Source organism: Anser anser (genome assembly GCF_964211835.1).
Source record: "Anser anser genome assembly, chromosome: 1".
Taxonomy (NCBI): Eukaryota; Metazoa; Chordata; class Aves; order Anseriformes; family Anatidae; genus Anser; species Anser anser.
Window position 1 is genome coordinate 146,601,170 of NC_139720.1, and position 22,147 is coordinate 146,623,316.

General features: G+C 43.6%; 1 protein-coding gene across 3 annotated transcripts in view; it reads right to left on the reverse strand.

Annotated features, from left to right (window-relative positions):
* The window catches only part of LOC310892160 (tumor necrosis factor receptor superfamily member EDAR-like), a 461,331-nt gene that overhangs the window by 18,475 nt on the left and 420,709 nt on the right, over positions 1 to 22,147 (reverse strand). For 2 of the 3 annotated variants that reach the window (XM_083819543.1, XM_083819542.1), the window contains exons 1-5: positions 21,939 to 22,147; positions 8,816 to 8,884; positions 7,928 to 8,050; positions 6,552 to 6,733; positions 1,479 to 1,564 (exon numbers count right to left, since the gene is read on the reverse strand). The exon at positions 21,939 to 22,147 is cut by the window's right edge and continues 1,718 nt beyond it. In XM_083819543.1, the coding sequence (XP_083675669.1) occupies positions 1,479 to 1,564; positions 6,552 to 6,733; positions 7,928 to 8,050; positions 8,816 to 8,884; positions 21,939 to 21,941 (463 nt within the window). In that variant the 5' untranslated portion in view covers positions 21,942 to 22,147. The remainder of the gene's footprint in view (positions 1 to 1,478; positions 1,565 to 6,551; positions 6,734 to 7,927; positions 8,051 to 8,815; positions 8,885 to 21,938) is intronic. The other variant, XM_083819544.1, reaches the window with a different exon arrangement.

The following is a 22,147-nucleotide window of genomic DNA, read 5'->3' on the forward strand; positions in this document are numbered from 1 at the left end:
TGGCTAGCAGCAGGCATGGCTATATACCCATCAACAGGGCAGCCAGCCTGCACATGCATGCAGGAGAAGGTGTGTCCCACACCGCATGCCCTCATCTCCCACCGAGCCTCCTAACCTCGTGTTTTCACCTACCTCTCCGCCTCCTTCCCACATCTCGCAGTGGGGCTCTCCCTCGCACCCTTGCCTCGCCTCCTAGTACAGACCCAACCTCACCAGAATTGTGCTTACCCTGCCCTCACCCACTCCTGCTTTCTGGGGTAGAAGCACACATTTTGGGACCGGCTGGGGTCCTGCAGCCAGGCAGGGTGAGCTGAGCAGCCAGGCTGCACACACACGGGTCAGGGGAGTACCTCCATACGGGCTGTCACCGCTCACCAGGAGCTCTGCAGGGTGGTATTTATCCCTGGCTAAGGGGAGCTCCTCTGCTTTAGGAAAAGTAGTAGCTGTTAATAACCAATCCTCCTCCTTTGAAGTGGCTTGCAGGGTACCAACCACACATGGTTCAGCAGCATCTGAATTAGGTAATTGCTATTTGTATACATAAATAAATGCTCGGGGAGCTTTTTATCAACCACTGCTTTCAAATCCAGCAGGCAAAGTACTCCAATTCTTTTTCATGGTAAGGACTTTTAAAAGAACAGAACATGGAGGGGACTTTGTTTTTACATGCATCAGGTTTCTCTGGGGGACTGGCTGTTTTCGTCTTTTTTTATTATTATTTATTTTTCTCCTGGTCTGCTCCAGATTCTGAGCGAGCATCCAAGTCATTTGCTCATTCAGAGGGAGCCTCAGTTTTGCTTTTCACTTTCTCACTTTCTTTACGCTTTAAAGGAGAATGCAGTCTTCTTGGGGGGATTACGTCTGCTTTAGAGTGCTACTGCAGGGCTGTCCCCGCTCCCCACAGCCTGAGAGTGGCTATTGCACACACGAATGTGTACTGCCAACATGTTGCACACACTTGCATATATTTTTTTTTCAACCAGCAAACTACAGGCATTCCCCTTTTGTCAATGAAATATACAGTTATACCTCTTATCATTGCTGGCTATCACACTCCAACATTAACAGCTGTATCACTTTGAAACCAAAGGATGTAAAAAGGTGTGATGTACTTTTACAAGGATCTATAAAGCGTCCCATGTTTTCTTCATAGCTGAACTGAATAAAAAATTATAGAGATTTGTGTTGTCTTGCACCTACTTGGTTAAATAAAGATAACTACTGCATGGGACATCTTAACAGATGAAAACTGGAGTATAACAGAACAATAGCAGGTCCTAAAATCGAAGCTTCTGATCTCTCCCCAAATGTTCAGCATTTGCTTCCTTTGTTGGCAAGGCTATTTGGAAGCAGAAATTGTTCTACTGGAGACTGACATTGTTTGAACATCATAATCATCGCTAAAAAACTTCATATTGAGTTTCCAGATGATCTGAGTCAAAACCAGATGAAATGCACAGAAATTGTCGAGCACTTACATTCTTTGGTGTTAGGAGGCGCCAACAAGCACGAGTAGCAAACCATCCCGTATATGTTTCGAGGTCTGTTTTCCAGCATGTAGTAACTGAAACGAAGGGCAAGATGAGGCAAAACAGTGTAAATTAATATACTGCAACTGAGCATGGTTCAGCAGCAACCAATTACACTGAGATAAAATCATGTAAAAAAAATACACCAACTTTTATAAGCAATTTGATGCAAAGATTATTCTTTTTTTTTTTTTTTTTTAACTGCCTGAATGGAGACAGTGTTTCTCTTCTTCCTTTTACCCCTAAAAGACAATTAATCAACCATCAAGCCTACATGACAAGGAGTAGTATCATTGCCTAAAACAACATGATTCTCCCTGTTGAGTTCAAGCTGCAGTTTACGGCATGCCCTGAAATAAGACCTTTCAAAATAAAAGAGCATTATTTTCTGAAACAGCAGTCTTTCAGGCAAGACCACCAGCTGGATATGGTTGGCTAATTCTCTTCACAAGCACTGTAAGAATAATCTTAGTAACAACAGAGCCAAATATGAATAACAAATGCAGGAAAACACCACCCTTACAGGGGAAGCCAGATTAGGCTTCACAGTTTTTTTTCTCTAAGTTCATTGCTGTATCGTTTATAAGAAAGCCCTTGATCATAGAGTTACAGCATGAAGGAAAACTTTCCATAATTTGAACTTCTGGGCTGCCAATAAAGTTAGTCTTGAAATAAGGTAATTGGTTATGCAAGAATAGGATCCACAGACAATATAATGAGTAAATTACATCCAAATCATACACAGTTGATGTTACGGATATGCCTTTACAAATCACTTGCTAAATTTTAATGAAGAAATGAACAGTCCTAATCTATTCTATGTAGATGAGTACTCAACATAATAAACATTTTAAGCAACAATTAATCCATTCTCTGCTCTTACATACCTGTCTATGTATGTGCAGAATGTTTTTTTCTGGAAAATGTATACATTAGAAAATCACTGCTGAAACTGTCCATCAAAATCAGTTGCTCTCTAATGAATGGCCCAGCCTTCAAACAAACTATAAATGTCCAGGAAATGGACACTGAGATGCAAGGTGGAAGGTGGTGCTTGGAGGTACCTCAGAGAGCATGCAAACTGAACATAGTTCCCCTTTTTTTTCTTACTGGTATTAAAAGATTCACCCTCACTCTTCCCTTTGGCTTCTGTGCCCCATGCCCCTTCTGACACTCTGCCCTTCTCTCAAGAGCAAAACTTCATCTTTTGTCTCTTGTGGGGGCCTGCAGAATACTAGGTTGCAAAGCAGTTAATAAAAAAGCAGTAAATGACTGCCAAACCACAATAAAAAAAAAAGAAAAAAAAAAGAGAGAGAGAGAGAAAGAGAGAGTGGCAGGCCAAAGATACACATAAAACTATAAAGAAAAATACTGGACAGCTAGGATTCACAATGTAATAGCCGCAGTGGTTTAGGGAAGATAAACAGCCCTTCCAACAGACTGTTGGAATTACCAACATGTAATTAATTCACACTGGTGGAATATTTCTTGGTTTTCACCACAATGGAGAATGCTGGAGGATGGGTAAATAAGACTGAAGATGATGTTCATTGGCAAGCAACTGTTCACCCAGGTGAGTAGGAAGTTCTGCAGTTTCAGACATTGATGGTTCACCCCTATGAAGTACTGGCAACAGACTGATGTTTCTGGCTATTTTGCAATGCACCAAGTATTAAAAGCAATGTTGGAAGTATCTGATCTCTTTATATCACTAACTATAGAGAAGAAGTGGCCATTAAAAAAATCATGAATTTTCATGGTTCTACTCTTCCACTTATTATTTCTGTTTCCTTAGCACTCCCAGGCTTTGGATTTTGAAGGAAAAACACAAGAGCGGAGCCTAGACTGAAACGTGGATGTGCTTCCCAAAAGGTTGGACCTGGTGCTTAGGGACCTGGTTTAGTGGGCGACATTGGTGGTAGGGTGATAGTTGGACCAGATGACCTTGGAGGGCTTTTCCAACCTTAATGATTCTATGATTCCTTCTTAACACCATGATGGTTTATCCTGGGCTAATCTTGGTGGTACCATGTCACATTCAGGGACTTGGTCCCAGAAGCAGAATCTGGAGCCCCGGGTTTAGGTCTGCCTCCTGCAGGGACCAGGACACCTGGGAACAGGGGGGTCTGTGTTTTCAGCAGGTGACAGTCTGCAGAGAGGTAACAGGGAGGTTGTGAGCACAGAAGTGAAAGCATCTGCTGCCTTACCCAGAACTGCAGGGGGAGACTTTATCTTGTAAGAAACACACTGCTAAACCTTGTCATTCTGAAAACGGAGAAAAAAGCTTGTTTTAAAACACCTCCGAGAGGAGAATTGGACCTGGTGTAACCATGGACAAACACATTAAAAGGGGAAGAGTTGGTAGCTGAGGCATTTCTGACTACATTTTACAGAAATATTATCCCTTTGCATTCTGTCTTGTGAGAAGGCCAGTGCTTCGAGCTGAAAGTAGCTGCTGGGACAGCATTAGGGGAAGATATCATATATGTCTGCCCTGTTCTTACTCATCTGTAGGTATCCACTCATGGCTGCTGCTGGCCTAAAAAGACCTTTGCTTTGACCCGCTGTGGCTGCTCCTCGTGGGTTATGATCTCCAACATACTCCAAGAACACCTAACGGGTCATCCCATTGAGGGAGGGGACTCTGAGTTGTACCTAATTTCCCCATTATTGACCTATCCTATTCACCATGATGGAAGTGCTTCTGCATAGGAGCAGAGGGTAAAGCCTGCAGTGCCCCAGGCTATTAGGTCTAGGTACCTCCAGAGATCACTGGCGGACTAACTTTGATTTTGAAAACCACAGCTTTGGAGATAAGCCTTTAAATTCTTCCCAGGTCACAGTCTTGCAACATTCTTGTAAGCCTGACCAATAGTGTTATTCCTATTTTACATGAAAGGGAACCTGAACACAGAGAAACAATGGATGCTCTTGTACCAAAGGTCTCCTTCCTTAAAAGAGAACATCAGTAATACTGTAAAAAATATGAAGGAAAAATACCTAATTATCTGCTGTCAACTTTAAAGCAAATGATAGAAGAAGACATTTGCAGCCACTGGTAAAGGTAGCTAGTTCAGTGGTGCTTTGTCTAAAAACTTTTGGTCAGAACGTGCCATTCTCATCTTTTCTTCAGGCTGCTTTGCTGAGCTGGTGGGAAATACCAAAAAGACGAGATGCCCCCAGACAGAGACTGCAACATGCGGGCTGTTACCTGGGGAAGGTCTGCAACATGTTACTGAAGCACAGTCCTCTGAAAATGTAGACCTTAATTTTCCACTTCCACTCTCAGAGGTTCCTTGAGTTCCCTGGGCAAGGGAGTGCTGTCAGATGCCACTCATACAGGCACCTGGATGTCCCTGTGCCACTGGGGCAATAGCAAAGGGTCAGCATTGCCCACCAGCTCTCTTGCTCTGATGTAGGGCTTCTGTGTTCCCCCCCCACACACAGAGAAGAAACCTCTGGGCTCTCCAAGTTGCATCAAGACGGCTTCAGAGCTTGTTTCAGCCCAGATGTAATTTATCCCGAGACTTTAATCTCTTCAAGCTCAGAGTAAGTGCATGTTTCTCCTTAGCTGCTGGCCTTGCCAAAGCGACCCAGGAGCTGCACACAGCCAGCCTACGGCAGGCCAATTTCTGCTGCAGGTTACACCTGTGCAAACAGGATGTTTTCAGATTACTCCCCAAGCACCAGCTGTGCAAGCTGATTATTTTCAGCCAGCACCCCACTCCCACCTGGGTGACCTCATTAGTCCTGACAAAATTGCAAAACGGCGACTGTGGCCACTATTTAACTTTCTTGCTCTTTATGATGTATGAGGGGAAGTCAAGAGGGAGTTCTTTTCAAATCACATCATCAGTTTGCTTGGCTGGCAGTTAGACAAGTCCTCCTTTATATTTGTAAACTGTGAAAATTTCACACAGACTCGCTGATATAATAAACCTGGAGCCTTGCAGAGTCTCTTTAGCAGTTATAAGCAGAGTTTCCTGCGTTATAAGCTGTGTGGGCTATGCTGCGTCTGCAAATTGCACAAAAGCCAAATGTTGGGAGGAGGTGAATATCTAAACCAACAAGCCACAGTGGCAGAAATTGAAAATGTAGGTAAAGTGAGGTTGTGTTATAGAGTATTTGCTTACGCTACACACACACACAAATAAAAATTAAAATTAAAAAAAATGAAAGCACATGCATGCTTGGATTTTCAGGCTTCCAAAGGTAACTTAGTGAAGAATATATTACTAATATATTCAGTGTAGCAACTGCTTTCTCATCATTACTATCAGAATTACACTGAGCTTAACAGGCATTAAAAAGATGGACAATAAAACAGCTTATATTTTAGCCCCTTCAACAAGCTCTGGAACTTGTTTTTACTCTGAATGAGAGCACACGCACTACATTAGCAGCCCCTTACACCCGTTTCTCTCTGTTGACTAAACACGAACCATCTCCTAACAGCTCTGTTAGCTAACACTGTCAGCTACTGACAAATTTGCCAGCTGGTCACATTTGGAGAAGAGAGATTATGTGTTCGTGGACACAGACTTCCAGTGCCAGCATGGACCTACAGGGAATCCAGGACATCTTCACGAAGCTTATTCATAGGATGCAGGACCTATGAATAAGCTATGAATGAGGACAATGGGGACTTCCAATGTTGTAGCTAGAGGCCAAGATGTACTTCTTAGAGCATCTACAACATCACTGCACACCTATACTACATGAACTACTTCCTTTCTGTTTCTATGAACAGGAGAAATTTCAGTTTTTCTAGTTTGTTCCCAACAGTTGTTTCTTCAGTCACTGAGATTTCAGTACTATTGATGAGGTCTTCTGATTTACTAAATTCACCAATACTTTTGAAATATTTACACTTACTGTTTTAGCAGGGACTAAAAGGTGTAAGTCACCAATATTGTACTACAACCAGCTAGGACATGAAGAGAAACTGTCAGAGATTTTGACATTAAAAAAAGTATTCTGCTGTGCCTTGGGTAAAGCAAAGGTCTGTAGTTGAATACTTACCCTGGGAGACAAGGTCCACACTCTGCATCGTTCTCCTGATCGCCTGGTGTCAGGACTGTGGCTCGAAAAAATCCCTCACAGTCTTTGTGCCGTCTGCATATCTGGTAACCTCCTCTGGAAAACTTCTCTGACGGGCAGGGGATGCAGCCATAGTCCTCGTCTTTGGTGCCATATCCGCAGGTCTGCAACAACACAAAATCGTTGGAAAGCAGGCCTGTGTTGCACACTGGCTTCTAGGAAAAGGGAATGCAATACCTGGCACAGTATAGTACCAAGTCCCTTAACATCTGTCCTAAAAAGGCCAGGGAAGGACATAAGAAAAAACACACTCTGCCCTGGAGAGGAAAATGGGAGCTGGGATGTCATACTCCTTGACAGTGACCCCTCAGGGCTATTTAAATCATGTTGCAGCCTTAGAAGTGAATTTCAGCTGCTGCTCAGATAAAAAATGAACTGAAAATTGGAGAATTGAGAATAAAATTGCAGTGGAAACAGAGTTCCAGCAGGGATATCGGTGATCTTGTTTTCATGACAGGAGAGGCCACAAGGACCGTTAGAAAAAGCAAGGTTTGCATGAGGTTTGGTAACCCCTGAACTCACGTGTCCCAGATGAATGTTACGTTTAGATTAAATAAAACTAATACGAAGTGGTTATTATTCAAACATCCTTGTTCAGGACTACCAACTGTGTGAAATTCTTGCAATGGGATGTTTATCCCATTAAAACCAAACAGGATTTCAGTAATTTATTTTTTAATATGCAACAATTATCTGCTGTAAATCAAATGGTTACTTAGGAACTGTAATTTAAAATGTGGCAGAAGCTTCCAAGTTCCTCTAGTGCCAAAATATCTTAGCGGGAGAGAGAAATTAAATTCTCTGTGTGGGGGGCCAGCGAGCATGCCAGACTAACCTATTTATCACACAATGCTGGAATGGCACTGTCAGGTATTAAATAGCCGTTGAGATGAGAACGTACCGGCAGAGAATGGGTGTGAAGCTTTTACCTTACAACTTTTGACATACTACTTTTAACAGGCTGCTCCTGGCACGCAGCATATGGGTGTGTGGGTGCATGGTGCCTGCCCCCACAGCACACTCGTGCATGCGTGCGCTCCCATCCGAGGGATGCGTGGCCTAAAATTGCTCACGCATCCCTTTCTTTCCCTATTTTTTCTCATACCAATGCATTACCACCTTGTAACAAAGCATTTGTTTTTAGGCAGGGCATTTTCCATCCTAGAATTGCCTGCCGGCTCGCTAGGCATGGGAGAGACTCATGTTGTAGATTGAGTGCGGCCCCCTTGGCCACCTCTCACGTTGTGTTGGCAGCTCAAGACACGTGTCCCCCAGCCAGAGGAGGATGCTGAAGTTACCATGTACGGCTCTTCACCCGGCTCGCACTTGGGGCAGTCGTGGCACATGCCGGTGGTTTGGTTGTAGTATTCGTTCTCGCCGCAGTTGGAGTATTCAGCGCTGGCGGAGTACACCAGGGAAACCTGCACCACAGACACCAGAGCATCACTGCCACCGCCTCCCTCCAACACACCTTGTCCCCTCCCCTTGCCCAGCCATTACAGTGGGTCTGACCTTGTGCCATGAGGCATCCCCAAAGCTAACATTCAGGTGCTGAAGTAGTGCCGCTGCATGGGATGGAGGCGGTCATGGATTTCAGCAATTTGGTCCTGTTAAGAGTTTCTCAGAGCACCGACCTTTGTGCCTGTTGTCATGGCTGCTCCTCAAAATATTGAAGGCCGTGGTTCCTGACCTGTTATTTCTCCTTCTCTCTGGTGCAGTAAATGCCCGAGTTTACTCTCTCCCCGCTCCCAACTCTAATGAGCCTTCACAAATGTGACTGTAAGGGACAACTATAACAACCTGAGATAACGAGTTGCCTCGGGCCTCAACAGTGATATGGCTGAGTTTCATGTGACATCCAGGCTAATCAGCTCCTCCAGAGCCTGGTGGGCTGGAGCAGATGTCTTTTCCGCTTCTGCTCCATTTTGGGTCCTTCTCCTCCCTCCTCCTCCCTATTAACTTCTCCCACACACTGGGAAATACAGATTTAAACAGATGTTCCAGTCTAAGTGGCACTGAAGGAGATGCTTAAGTGTTTTATTGAATGGAAACTGATCCCTGCACCAGTGTCCGGTGCTCAGCTGTCTGTAGGTGTGTCTTAGCAATTCATAGATGTTTGCAAAGACTCGAGCAGAACCCAGTGATCTTTGCGCGCTGGAAATGCCTGCATGCATGTGGATACCTACCACCAGAAAAGGGAACACATGAGTCCATTTACATTCACCCAGGTGAGCCATGTTCTCTTGATATTTTACCTGAAACGATAGAATTGGTGATTGTTTATGAACATCAGTAAATATTTGTGTGTGTTGCCAAAACAAGAACAGAAGGGCTCATCATCAGAACAAAGGTAAACGGGAGTGATGCCTGGAGCTATACGGAGGTCTAAACAAAGAGAGGGGAGATGTGCACGTGCACTCACACACACACACACTGCTGCACATCTGCCTCTCTGAGAAGGCTCACTGCATGAGGCAGCCTGGCCTTGCAATCTGCATACAAATTTGTCAGAGATGAGGCTACGAACCCTGGCATTTGCTGGCTTATGGAGAAGTCCTCCTATGGAGGTACCGAGAGCTACATCATGATCACTAAATAAAAGAGGGCTGGGGGTCAGTAGCCCAGCCCGGCTTGTGTCCTCACCCCACCACATCAGATTTGTCAAGAAAAGATCTAGATGAAGCATCTAAAAGCTGAGCCAGGGAGTGACCTGATAGCGAGTGGCACAGGCAGCCACCTTCCTCGCTGGCTCCCACAGACCTGCTGGGAAAGCCCAGAGCTGCCTTTGCTAACAAGCCTTGGCTTCTTTTCGTAGGCAAAGCTGTAGATTTAAGAGCTTTAACTCAAGGAGGAAGCTGAACTTTGTATTTTAAGTGCTATTACAATGGCTGGGGGGAAATAAAGGCTGTGATCTCTATTGTAAACACACGTGCTAATTTATTTCATTTTTTTTCAAATTCAGTTCTATGAATAACTTTGAATAAGAGCTAATGTTGCATATTCATGTACTGGATTTCTTTCTAAGGGATAAAAAGAGACAGGAAAAAGCAACACAAATTGTTTCTCTAGCATGATACAATATATTTAATGGTATTGTTACAGCACATAGTATGCCCTAGGGATCTTACAGCTTCAAATTGCAAATGTTTGAGATACATTTGCAACACTTTGGTCCTAGTAGATGTAAACTGCTTTTTAAATTTTCCACATCTCAAATACTGCAAGGTTTTTTGGCTCCCAGAAGAGTACAATTGCTGCTTTGTGCCACTTTCAAGCATACAATCTCCACTAGAGCAGCACTGTAGAATTTGAGATAGCCACTAACATTTACATTTTTAAACACTAAATGGATTAAGCAAAGATTATATCACGCCGGCATCAAGCTAGGAACTTGCTTTATATGTTCCTTCTAGCAACTGGGCTAGCTGAGACAGGTAACCGGGTGGGTGGGTGGGTGGACAAGCTGAATTATAAGTATATTCTTTTCTGCAGGAAATTGCACTTTGAAACCTAGAAACAAAAGAGAATCAGAGATAAATTGTCCTAAAGCTGGAGGTGAGAGATGGAAAATAGTCATGCAATTGCATAAACTGTCAAACATTTAAGTTGGACAAAGGCTTTGGCTATGACAGTATAGTTACTTGGAAAAGTTCCAGGAATATAATCTTCACACACATGTCTGTTAAATTGAATCCTAATTATAAGAGAGCTTGTTAGACTTCATAAATGAATATTATCAAGGCTGTTTCCACACTGGTATTGCAAAGTCATCACATTTATTATAAATTGGGTCTGGACACAGAATTTCAGTGGTGAAGTTTGAATCTGTAACTTTACAGTAAAAGCATGTCTTACAGTAAAAACATGCTTCAGTTGCTTTCAAGCCACCCAGATGTTTACTGTTTGAGGTACTTACATGCAATCATGGCCAGATTTGAAAAATGGAAACGAAGTATAAGCCTATTAATGTATAATACAATCTTCTCTATCCATTTGGTATTTATTTACATAAAATGTTGAAAGTGTCAAGTTATACATACATACATAAAATATTTTTCTATCTCAATATAAATATACATGTAGGGGTATGTTTTGTGTGTAAACATACATTTTTTCCCCCTGCATTCTGTCATTACACATGGCAATATGTCAAGCATATGGCAAATATTAACTGGAAAAAGCCAGTTCAAAGTGCTGAATGTGACCGGATTAGAACACTAGGGGAGATTTTTTTTCCCAGACTGGAAAACCAAAACGTTAAAATTAATTATTCTCCCTTCCTCCCTCCCTCCCCCCCGCTGCACCCATTCAAGTATGTTGCTATAGACTGACAATGTTATTTTCTGTTTGTGTGTTTCATCTGTTTCTTTTTTTTTTCCCTGTTTTTATTTTTGTTTTTGTTTCCTTTAGAGTTAAAAACCAAAATGTTTATTTTTGTAATGGAGGAGGGGGGAAAGTCTGATGCAGGAGGTTTCTGGCAGTAGGGCCATAGGTAGCCCCTCAGCTGGGATGATACCTGCTGGTATCTACCAAGACATGCTAGGCTGCTCTTGGGCTTGATGTCAATTTTCAAGCATTTTAATTTACACCCACACCATATCATCTACCACACATTAATCCCATGTGCACAACAAGGGATTTTCTAGTGCTAAGATCACTTTTGAGCCTAGCTGACATATGTAGAAACATGCAAAGCTTGGACAATCTGCCTGCATCTGCCAAGAAGCAGGAAAAACAACAACAACAACAACAAAAAAGCACAACCAACCAACCAAACAAAAAAACTCCAGTTATTATGGTCCCTAACCATTAAAAGTAATTAGCTCTGGGGAATTCTTGAACAAATTTACAGAAGGTGCCCCTTCCCTTCCTATTCCCAGGTACACAGTGCTGCTGGGGGCCTCCAGGAGTAAAATGAGGAGCCCTGGGCCCTGGGAACAGGTAGAGGGAAACACTGCTTTACACAAATTTGGCATCCATGCATCCACTCGGGACATGTCTGCTGTCTCACACCGACTGCCATGATGCTGGCATTGGATGCTGCCTCAGTAGTCCCAAAGGGCAGAAATCGAGCTCCAGATTTGAAGCAATCCAGGGGCTGTCCCCTGCGGACACAGGGCATACTAAGCAACTTCTTAATTCAGGAGATGAGGAGCAGATCATGCATCTGTGTAGAGCTTTGCTGCTCCAGTAAAACCCTTTATTTATGAATGTTTGGCAGGCAAAGCTGAAGTCTTGGTCTACTGCTGATCTTTTTGATTACTGGTACTAAAGCGTGTGTAGGAAATCCAGATTTAAATGTGTACCGGTGCACAGAAACAATTTAGTAAATCCTTCTTTGCGCCTCCACCATACAGGATTTTTGGGAAAGCCTCACTTTGTGCTGGTTTTGTCCTACAGATTCAGTCCTTCTTCATGTGCACGTAAATATCTGCTGCAGAATATGTCAGCTGATTGGCGTTGAGCTTATGGCACTGAATATTTGACCAGAGTGGAGTAATGTCAGTCTGCATGTTTCAACTAAAACAAATGACCCTGTCCCATAGGATGGTGGGCAGTGGTCAGCAGGAAGAAGCTGGAAGTATATTTTTGGAGGGACCACGTAATGGCCCCCATGCAGTATGGGATTTCCAGCTGCTCATCTGCAAAGCCCTCCGCACATCCTGACTCAATGCTTCAGCTGAGGACAAGTGGGTGTCAGGAGAGGAGGTGTAAAACAAAGCTTGGGTCTTTGTGGATCAGGTGTGCGACACACAGCAAGTCTCAGCATGACTAGAGGGGGTTGCTAATTACAGCCATATTTGCCTTTCAGGGCATATTCATTAATAACTTAGGAATACACACAGAAGTTGACAGGAAAAGGAAGACTATTTTCCCGGTGGCAACCACAGCAAGAAGTGCTAGAGACTCGCTGTCTCAGCTTCTCTCCAGGAGACTGCGAGGCACAGGTTTGGCCCGGGGCAATAGGAAAAGAGACGCCTGAGACCCTGTTACTCAAATATTTCTCTTCCCAGATGAAAGGTCCTTCTGTGCAGTCTTTGCGGCATGTTACCATGGCCTGGCAGGTACACACAAATAAATAAATAAATAAATATATACATCCCCAGGCAGAAAATGCTTCGTTCGTGCTGTCTGAAGGATAAAGAGCAGCATTTGCTGTAGTCAGCTTTTGAATTTAATTTACTTAGATAATTAAGTAGTGCTGCCACTAGGTTTACAGTATCCATGAGTAAATGGAGTAAATATACAGAATACACAAACACTGAGGTTACCGTAGTTGGTGGTCTAAGCTAAAACTCATAACTTCTGATAGACAGCCTTAACTGTTATTTTAGTTCTGAGTCTTCATTGTTAACACAGTGTAAAAGCTCATTTCCTATCATAGATATTTTTTGTCTTTTAAAAAAAGTCTGTAAAAAAATGAGAAGGAACACAAGGATCAAAGATATCTGTGCTTCTTAATGTTGCAGAGAGGATTTTTTTTAGTGTCTGCATTTCTTTAGTTTCATCACTGATGCAGGTACACTTCAAGGATGCAAATCTTGACTTCGTGAGAGGAAAGGCACAACAGCTGTCTCTGAGAGCTTTGCTATTTTGATATTTCTGTACACACACAGACATATCTGTCTGGGAAGCAGAACGCTAGACAAAAGGACTTGTATAAATAAATGTGGGTAGACCATACGAACTTCACAGGTGCCACCAACAAATCCAGTGCCTACCCTGAGTTCCCAACGTTTATGAGAGGAACCTCGTGAACTGCCTTTTCCACAGATTATCACAGTTTCTCACACGCACTTGGTAGATAATCTTTGTATGCTCCCGATGCTGCTAAATCCTTCTTAACTAAGATAAGCATATAATCCTCACTGCAGGGCCTCATAAGTTTCAGAGTTCAGCAGCAGAGTTTAGTTTGGCTCCAGCCTCGCAAAAAAAGATGCGGTTTGAATTTTCTTTTCAAGAGGAGAGAGGCATCTCTGAGCCCGTCATTGAATGACAATGATGGCAGCACAAGCCTGGCAGGAAAATAAACTTAGACAACTATAAGCAAATGAAAACATGGAGATTATGAAGAAAACTATTGTGTAGTCTTGGTTACAGTTTGTATTGTTGTGAGCACCAGAATATTGCACAGAACAATATAGCATTTGCAGGACAAGATGAACTACACAGTTTCTCATATCTGCTTTATATCACTTCGACCTTGCAAATACATGTTAAAAACAACCCCAGAGAAAGATGTAAAAAGCGTTACAATGCTACAACTCTATTCTTCCTTTTACCTGAAACATCAAAAGGAAGCTACAAGAGCTCAAGCTACACATACCTCTTTAATTGCCTCTGTGATCTGGCACCTCCACCAGAAAAATAATTCATTGCTCAGGTGTAGGAATGAGATTTTTTTTCCAGTGGTAGTTGCGTTGGCTAGAGGAGACATAGAAGACTGCTTGATTTGTTAATGGGGGCACCACATGCTGAAGACGCGGGGGCAATGAAGACTAATAAAGAGCTGTGTGTTTCCTCACAGACTGGCTTATCTGGAAACTACATCTGGAAGTCTGTATCGAAAGCTGTTTTCTCATCTTACACAAAGACACATGTTGGTTCTCGTGTAGACAGGCCATCAGCTTTCTGAAAAATGTTTTCAGGAAAAAAAAAAAGAAAGAAATGATGTGATGCAGGAAGAAAAGCAAAAGAGAGAGGGAAAGAAAGGCCCTTTTAAGCTTGCTTTGTGCATCCAGCTCACCTGCCTGCGGAAATGAGGGCAGAAATTAGGTGCGAGTACCCACAGTTCACTTTAGTGGTGTTCCTGCTTGGAAGGAGGGTATTTTGTGGGGACGTGATGGAGCAATAAGAAGGCCCTCATGACCTCTGGATGTTTGGGTTGCTGCCATGGCTTTCCTGTCAGTGTTATTTTATGCAAGCAAATGCTCATGAGGGCAAAAAATGTGAGCAGGGGCCTGTACCTTCCTCAAGTCAAAAGGCTGCTCTGACCCCTAGGCTAAGTAACGTGATCTCTTTTGTTTTCTATAATTAAAAAAAAAACAAACAATAATAATCTGGGATTTGTTCTAACACACAACTAAAAAAAATAAAATCAGAAACCTCACGTCTGTAATGAGGAAAAAAAAACTTGAGTTTTTTTGGCCAGCCCCCATGAGGATTTTCCTCAGTGGGAGAGGCTCACTTTCAACCCCTCTGAAAGCAAAATTTTTTGAAGATGATTTACATGAAGACATCCCTTTTATTTTGAGCCCCTCCTGCTGGGAAGTGCTATAACATATTCCTCCTGGCTTGCTCACTTCTTGTCAGAGGGCCTGGGCTGCTCTTGTAGGAAAGGCCAGCAGCGGGCAGGTGGGAGAGGCTGTGCCATGCACTCCTGGGGGGTTCTGGAGTTTTCCATGGAGAGGGATGCAGGCCAGATCTGACACCACCGGGACAGACTGTAGATGAGCACATATGCTTTGGGATTGAACAACTCCAGTGCAAGAAGTAATGAGGAACTGCGTTTGTACGCTATCTGCTGGGTAATCCCAGGGCCGCGTCAGCACTGTGCTTCTCACAGGGCCTGACGCCTCACCGCCTGCCCCTGCCTGAGGGACAGGACTCTCACTTTTGGCATCGTGCTTTCAGGGGTGAGCTGAAATTGCTGGGATGAAAACAACTCACTTTAGATTCAGAAGCTCTCCCTAATTCCTAAGACATGTATTACTTCCCCTTTGGAGCAAAAAATTAAAAGCCTATTAGGAAAATACAAACCACTGATGCAGTGATGACGTTTTCCTAACATCTTTTCCTTTTTACAGGGCTTTATGCTTTCTAGATGACAGATAGCATAATGAGAACAGCCTGAGCCTTGGCTTTCATTACAAAGATCGATAAGGATTTGAGCTCACACTTTGCTTCCGTTCCTCAGGGTCCCATCCTGTGAGCTGCTGAGCACCTCAGAACATGATGATATTTGGGAAGCAGGGGATTTTTAGCACCCTGCAGAGACTGACATCCTTTCTATACTATAATTGTTGATAGACAGGACAGAAGAGAAGACATTTAGAAATACTTTACTGGAAGAAATTGAGCTGAAGTCCTACGGTGACCATCAACAGAAGTTACAGAAATTGTAAATAGAATAGAAACCCTATGGTGGCCATCAATAAATAATGTCTGTTCTTAGCTCTGCAGCACATTTGCATTCTTAGCTAAAAAACAGAATATTTGTTAGAATGGTCAAAACAGAGTTCTGTTTTTATTTTCCATGGTTTACATGAAAACATACGAATTGCTGCATCTCAGGCGGACAATGAGTAGCAGTGGTGGGCTTTTCGTAGGGTGAGCCTCTCAGGAGCAGGTCACCACATGAAGAAGAATGTCACTGGGATGGTCCCAGCCATGAAATTCAAGTACAAGTGCATTAAGCAACACTGGAGCCAATTCACTGTGTTCGGCAAACATAACAAACTCAGTATTAGGTGGTGGTCTTTTATACTTTGGTACTTGATTTCTGAGTCCCAGAAAAGCCTCTTGTTTGTCAACAGGCCTCTGTCTTGCAGACAAAGGGATACATACTCTGCCAACAAACATTATTTTTTGTATTATTCTACTTTTTACATAACCATGTTTGAAGGGAATTTATTGCTTTTGCAAACCAAAGGCTGGCTGCATTTAAATTCAGAGCTATATCCCAAGCTGCCCAAGCCACCATTGTCACTGGGGAGAGCAGGGAGAGCGGTGGGGGAGCCCTCGGCCAGGAAAATTGGCCACACAGGCAGCTGGGGCCACAAGGTGCCCGAGGGCGAGGTGGCAGGGGGTTACTGCCCTGGGATGAGCTGGTGGAGCAACCCCCATGAACCTCCTCCACCCACACAGCTCATGGGTGTGGGTCCCACCTGTGGGGACAGCGAGGGGATGGGGCCTAAAGGCCAAAACGCAAGACGAGGCCCAGTGCAAGACGAGGAGGGGTAACATGCTGGAGCAGCCAAATCGTTGGCTGTGTTTGGGGGTAGTTATGAGCTACAACCTGCTGAGGCATACAGGAGGAGCAAGCACGGCCGTGTCTAACAGCAGCCCAAGTCACAGCCCCACTCTACACACATGGCTACATAAACTGCATGTTTACAGGCATGCACGTGTACGCAAATGCTTCTATTTATACCCACATGCCCCCGAAGGAGCTGGCTGCCCCTCAAATCTCTGCTTCAGGCTGGAACCCTCAAATCTCAGATGTCCTGGTGAAGGCAAATCCCTCTGCTTCACAGAAGCACAGTTAGTGAAGAATTGGCTTTCTCTTCTGCGATACTTTCTCTTTCGAGTTGATAATCATAAAATCTCTTCAGAATTTCTCTGAGGCCTTTTTTTTTTTTCTAATGAAGGTGTTTACATTCCTAATTAAGGAGCACATTAAGCCTAGTGGTACCTTATCTGATAAACCTGTTACTAGGCTATGTCAAGCTGAACCTTCCAAGGGAGCAAGCTGGTTTTATAAACCGGTTATCCTCTGGGCTGGAAATGCGCATCCAAGAGCTTGCAATTAACTTGGGTTAATTACAAAATACCAGAAATGTAATAACATATTTAAAAATATATCACAGGTGCTAATGACCTCTTTTTTTTTTTTTTCTCTGCACCCACCCCACCTCCCTGTTCTTCCCCACCTCTGCAGGAACTGACAGGCTGTCACTGCCCTCCCAGTTAGCAACCCCCCAACTCCACAGGTGCTAACCATCATTCTCTCTCATGTGGTGGAATTGATTAGCATAATAAGATTGATCTGAGAGTGATTGCTTCTAACTTGCAGCTATCGTGGCTTATACTGCTGGTTTTTGGACCTGCTGAAGGAGCTAGGCCTGAGAGCTGTTTACTTAGTCTAGATATATCAAGTGGTCTAACAAAAGGGATCACTTTCTTTGCAAACCTATTCCCCCCACCCCACTGCCCCCATCCCACGCAAATCCTGAGAACTTTGTGACAACACCAGCAGCAGTGCTATGCAAAATACAAGCTTATTTGAGTTTTGTCTGTTTCAGCAGGAAAATTGCCTTATGGCTTGGAATACTAGCAAATTTTTATTGCAGTTTGCAGCTTCTTATACCCTTATATATTTTGGAGAGTAGGCAGGATCCTTCGGTTCAGTAATTCCTCTCCTGACGTGACCCATCCATAGCTTTCTGCTTGCTTGTTTTTTACCTAGTGGACCTGCTCCATGTTCTTTATGTGTAACAGTGTCAAATGCTTTATTGAAGTCCAGACTGCCCATGGCACCTGCCTCCATATAGAAATTAAAGCCACCGTGTCAAGGACTACTTAGGAGACTGCTTTTACCTACTAGGTTATATTGTATTGCACATCTAAAGGATCTTTATTTTTTTTATGATTTTACAGAAGACATAGGTGTATTTCTGAAAAGAAGAGAAAAGAAAAGAAAAGAAAAGAAAAGAAAAGAAAAGAAAAGAAAAGAAAAGAAAAGAAAAGAAAAGAAAAGAAAAGAAAAGAAAAGAAAAGAAAAGAAAAGAAAAGAATACTAACCACTAATAAAACAACTGGAGCTATTGACCCCCAGCACAGATGGGGAGAGAATACCTTCAAAATTAGGGTCCCACCATCCAAAACTTTTATAAAAACAACCTCTCTCTGCAAGCCCCACGGCAGACTGCTGAAACCATGCTAGGCAATGAGCAAGGCAGAGCACGGGAGGATGAATGACCGTGTGTCCCACCAGCCCACATCTGCACTGGCTGGAAGAGATGTCCAGCTGGAGAAGAAGAACTGAAAAGGGAAAATGTGTGCTGGTAGAGACTGAGTTGGAAGATTTGTGGTGCTACAACTCCACTATGCTGAGAGCAGAAAAAGAGTTTTTTATCATCCATATGCACATTTATTTCCTCATCTCATTCCAGTGATATGAGCACAAGAAAACATGAAGATGTGGTTTTAAAAGCATTGCATTGTCCTGATGTAGAGGCAGTGTGATGGAAACATGGCAAAGCATTATGTAGAAAATGAAGAGGGTAATACCCAAAGAAAATTGAAGCAATGGTGAACATCATGGTCTTGTGGTCTTGAGTTCTACAACGTCAACTTTTAGTTGTGCCCATTGTTAAAATTTATATTCATCTGAAGCTACTCTTTGATAAAAGAGTCTTTAGGCAAGTTAAGATTGTGAATGTAACTTTGAACCAATTGTAGATTTTACAATATGTAGGAAAAATGAAATGAGGACAAGAAGGGGACCTCTGGGAAGCAATGACTGTCCTAAAATGTCTGGAAGAAAAAGAGCCAGTGAGAGAAGGAAAAAAAAAAAAGAAAGAAAGAAAAAAGTGGTTTAAAGTTATTCCCAGAAATATTGAATATGCTCAAATAAACATAATCATTTCTGGTACAAACCAGAAGGTGCCACATTTTCCTACCAGATGATGAGGGATGTTGTAGTGAATAAATACAGCTCCTTCCAGCTGCCTTAATAGTTACATGTAACATCTGGTCGGTTTTGAAACATTTTGGATTTGGCTATTCTTTAAAAATGAGAACTTCCTATAGTTACCCTCAGAAGCTCTGAAATGTGAAGTGTCATCCACAAGCAGCTGACGACCTTCTGCTCCCTCTGACTGCAGTACTTGCAGAGAAAGGAGGTGCTCTGGGACAGCACTGTTTTGCACTGCACAATTAAAGCCAGATGCAAACTATCCTCTCCACAAAACACTCTTGAACAGATTTAACACTGTCCCTCCAGTGGTTAATTTAATGTTGTGACTTCATATTTGCCATATGAGTGTTTTCTTTAAACATGCTGCAAGTGAAGGTTTGCAGAACTCAACCTCCTAAACCAGATCCCGACTCCACTGGAGGGCAGCACATTAGCACTTATATTAACGCCGCGCTCACTGCTTGCTTCCGAGAAGGCAGATTTTTGTAAAGAAATATTCAGCTATCATGTGAGGTTCTGCTTAACGGAACAAATACACACCGACAGATATATACAGTGAATATCTCTTCTTAGAGGCTCTGTTAGATCACTGAATTGTTAGCTAAATGATCAACGCTAACCTGAGAATGAAACCAAGCCTGAAAGTATAGAGGTAGTTTAAAGATAAACTATTTATTGGCACCAAGATCAACAGATTCTAAATTAGCTACAAAGCTGCAGGGAATAATGACATGTGAAGTCAGATTTTTCTTTTATTTTTTTTCTTTTCTTCTTCATTTTTTTTTTAAATTCTTAGCCCCTCAGGAGATTTGGGATGGTTTGATGTTCCTCTGGAGACTTGTCAAAATTCTGTAGAAACTTAATAGCCTGCCAACATGGGTGGTTGCTGCTGGAAGGCATTTCAACATGGCAAGGGTCCTGTCTGTGCACTGCAGACCTGCAGCACTCACAGGCTGCTTGGAATGACATGAAAACAGGAGCTGTGCAGTGTCAGGACCCCGCACGCAGCTTCGCGGGGGTAACGTGCGTGTATCCCCGCTCTCCTGGGGCAGCCAAGGTGTGGGAGGAATCCATTTGGCCTCGAATCATTCTGAGCACCGCCTCAGTGTTAAATCCCACATGGTGCTACCACACCCATATACCTGGGCTTGGGTGGGACAGGGCTCTTACCTCCTGAATAGAGCAGAAATGAAGGCCGGAGGGTGAGATGAAGCTGTGTGGAAGCAGGAATCAGGGCAAAAGTTGAGGCCCAAGGCTGGAGGAGGCATGGAGGGCAGGCATCCAGGCTGGGAGGCTTAGGCCAGAGCAGGACACCAAGGCCGGGGACAGGAGAGGAGAAAATGGAAGGCTGCAGAGCCAAGCACAGGCTGTGGTTGCCCGTTGGTAGAGTCCCACCTGCTGGCCACCCCACAGCCTGCTGTGGAGATCGCTGCCTGGTAGAACTTGGTTTATGTGACCCCACAGAATGGCACAGGGCCTGTGGGGTTGGAGGCAACCTCAGCCTCCTGTGAGCGAACCACGCAGGTCGCCAAGGCTTCAGGAAGCAGAACTGGAGCCATCCTGTGCAGAGAAGCAGGATGGAGAAAAGGATGAGTCTTAAACCATCCTTGTGATGATGTTCAAGTTCCTACTTGAAGGCACGGGAGAAGATTGCTTCATGCAGTGATGTCTGCCCTGTGGCAGCACACAAAGAGCTGCTCACGCTTCCCCCGGCAAAGCTCTGCAGCACTGTGCCAACCTCCTTGGGACGGTGACAAGAATTAAAGCGAAGAATTTACTTGAATTTACCTGGTTGCATGCCATCTCGAAGGGAGAAATACAGATACTCTGTCCTGAAGCGAGAAGCTGTGTAGCTGAGGGATACCAGCACACAGAGCAGGCACCGTAGGTGAAACACAGAAATTGCAGCAGAGCAGAGGAGGGCCTTGGGCACGTTTCATGGCAGTGTGCCTTTCTGAGCAAAGCCCTGAGCTGTACTCAGGGAGAACTGTTTGGCTGAGAGGGGCCTGCTCTGGCATATTGACTGGGGCTGCCCATGGACCTCGCTGCGGCCTTCAGAGCATCTTTGCAGTGGCATGGTTGTACCTTCTGAGAGGAGACGGGTGCTTTTGGTTACTTGTTTCAGGCTGTAGAGAAATGTAAAGTACATATCAGACACCTTTGCTGGGACTGTAGCCCTGCCTGATGGCCTGAGCTACTTCTTGTCCCTGCCTGGGTACACTCAAACAGGTTTTGGAAAAGAGCTGAGCAGGAATAGCAGAGCTATTTAGGAACCCACTAAGCTCGGAAGAGGCAGAACTTGCTGGAAGGTTGTGCTGACTCATCAGTCCTTGGATTGTGGAGCTTGTAGAAGAGGAGGTTCTCATTGTGCTTTGTGGGTTTTTGTTTTGTTTTGGTTTGTTTTTTTCATGGCTGGACATGCAATGGATGGCTTTCTCTGAGAGCCTTGCGGCCAAGAACAGAGATTTACCTCACCACGGGTTGGACGAGCATGTCTGGGCTTTATAAGGAAGAGACTTCCGAAGCAAGAGGAGGAAGCTGAGATGACCCTCAAAGAAATGGCCTAAATAGGTGCCACATAACAGATAAACTCTGTGGCCATGGCAGGCTCTGGGCAGAGGGTACAGGCTGCTGGGAAGCAGTGCAGCAGGTCACAGAGAGGAGAAACAGTGCCTGGTTGGAGGTACGTCACTCCACTCCCCTTGCAGGCAGAAGAGAAGTGCAAGGCAGAAAACAGAGCTGGCTAAAACTAAGATAACTCTAAGAAGATTAAAAATATTTTCTTGTAATTAATGGATAATTCATGGCTATCGGGATTATAAGAAAGAAGAAGAATAGCTTACAGCTGTAAATTCAAGTATTTACTATTTTGGCATTTAAGAACTTACCATAATTGCAGCAATGAGAGGCTGAATGCTCTCCTTGGATTAAACTTGCCTGGATTCAGATGATACTGCAAACACTCCTTCAGTTCATATGGACCTTTATTGGAAAACTTGGATCATAGACGCTTACTGTTTTGGATGTTGCATCCACATCTTATGCCTTCATACATTTTATTACTAAACATGGAAAAAGCATAATTCTCACTATATTT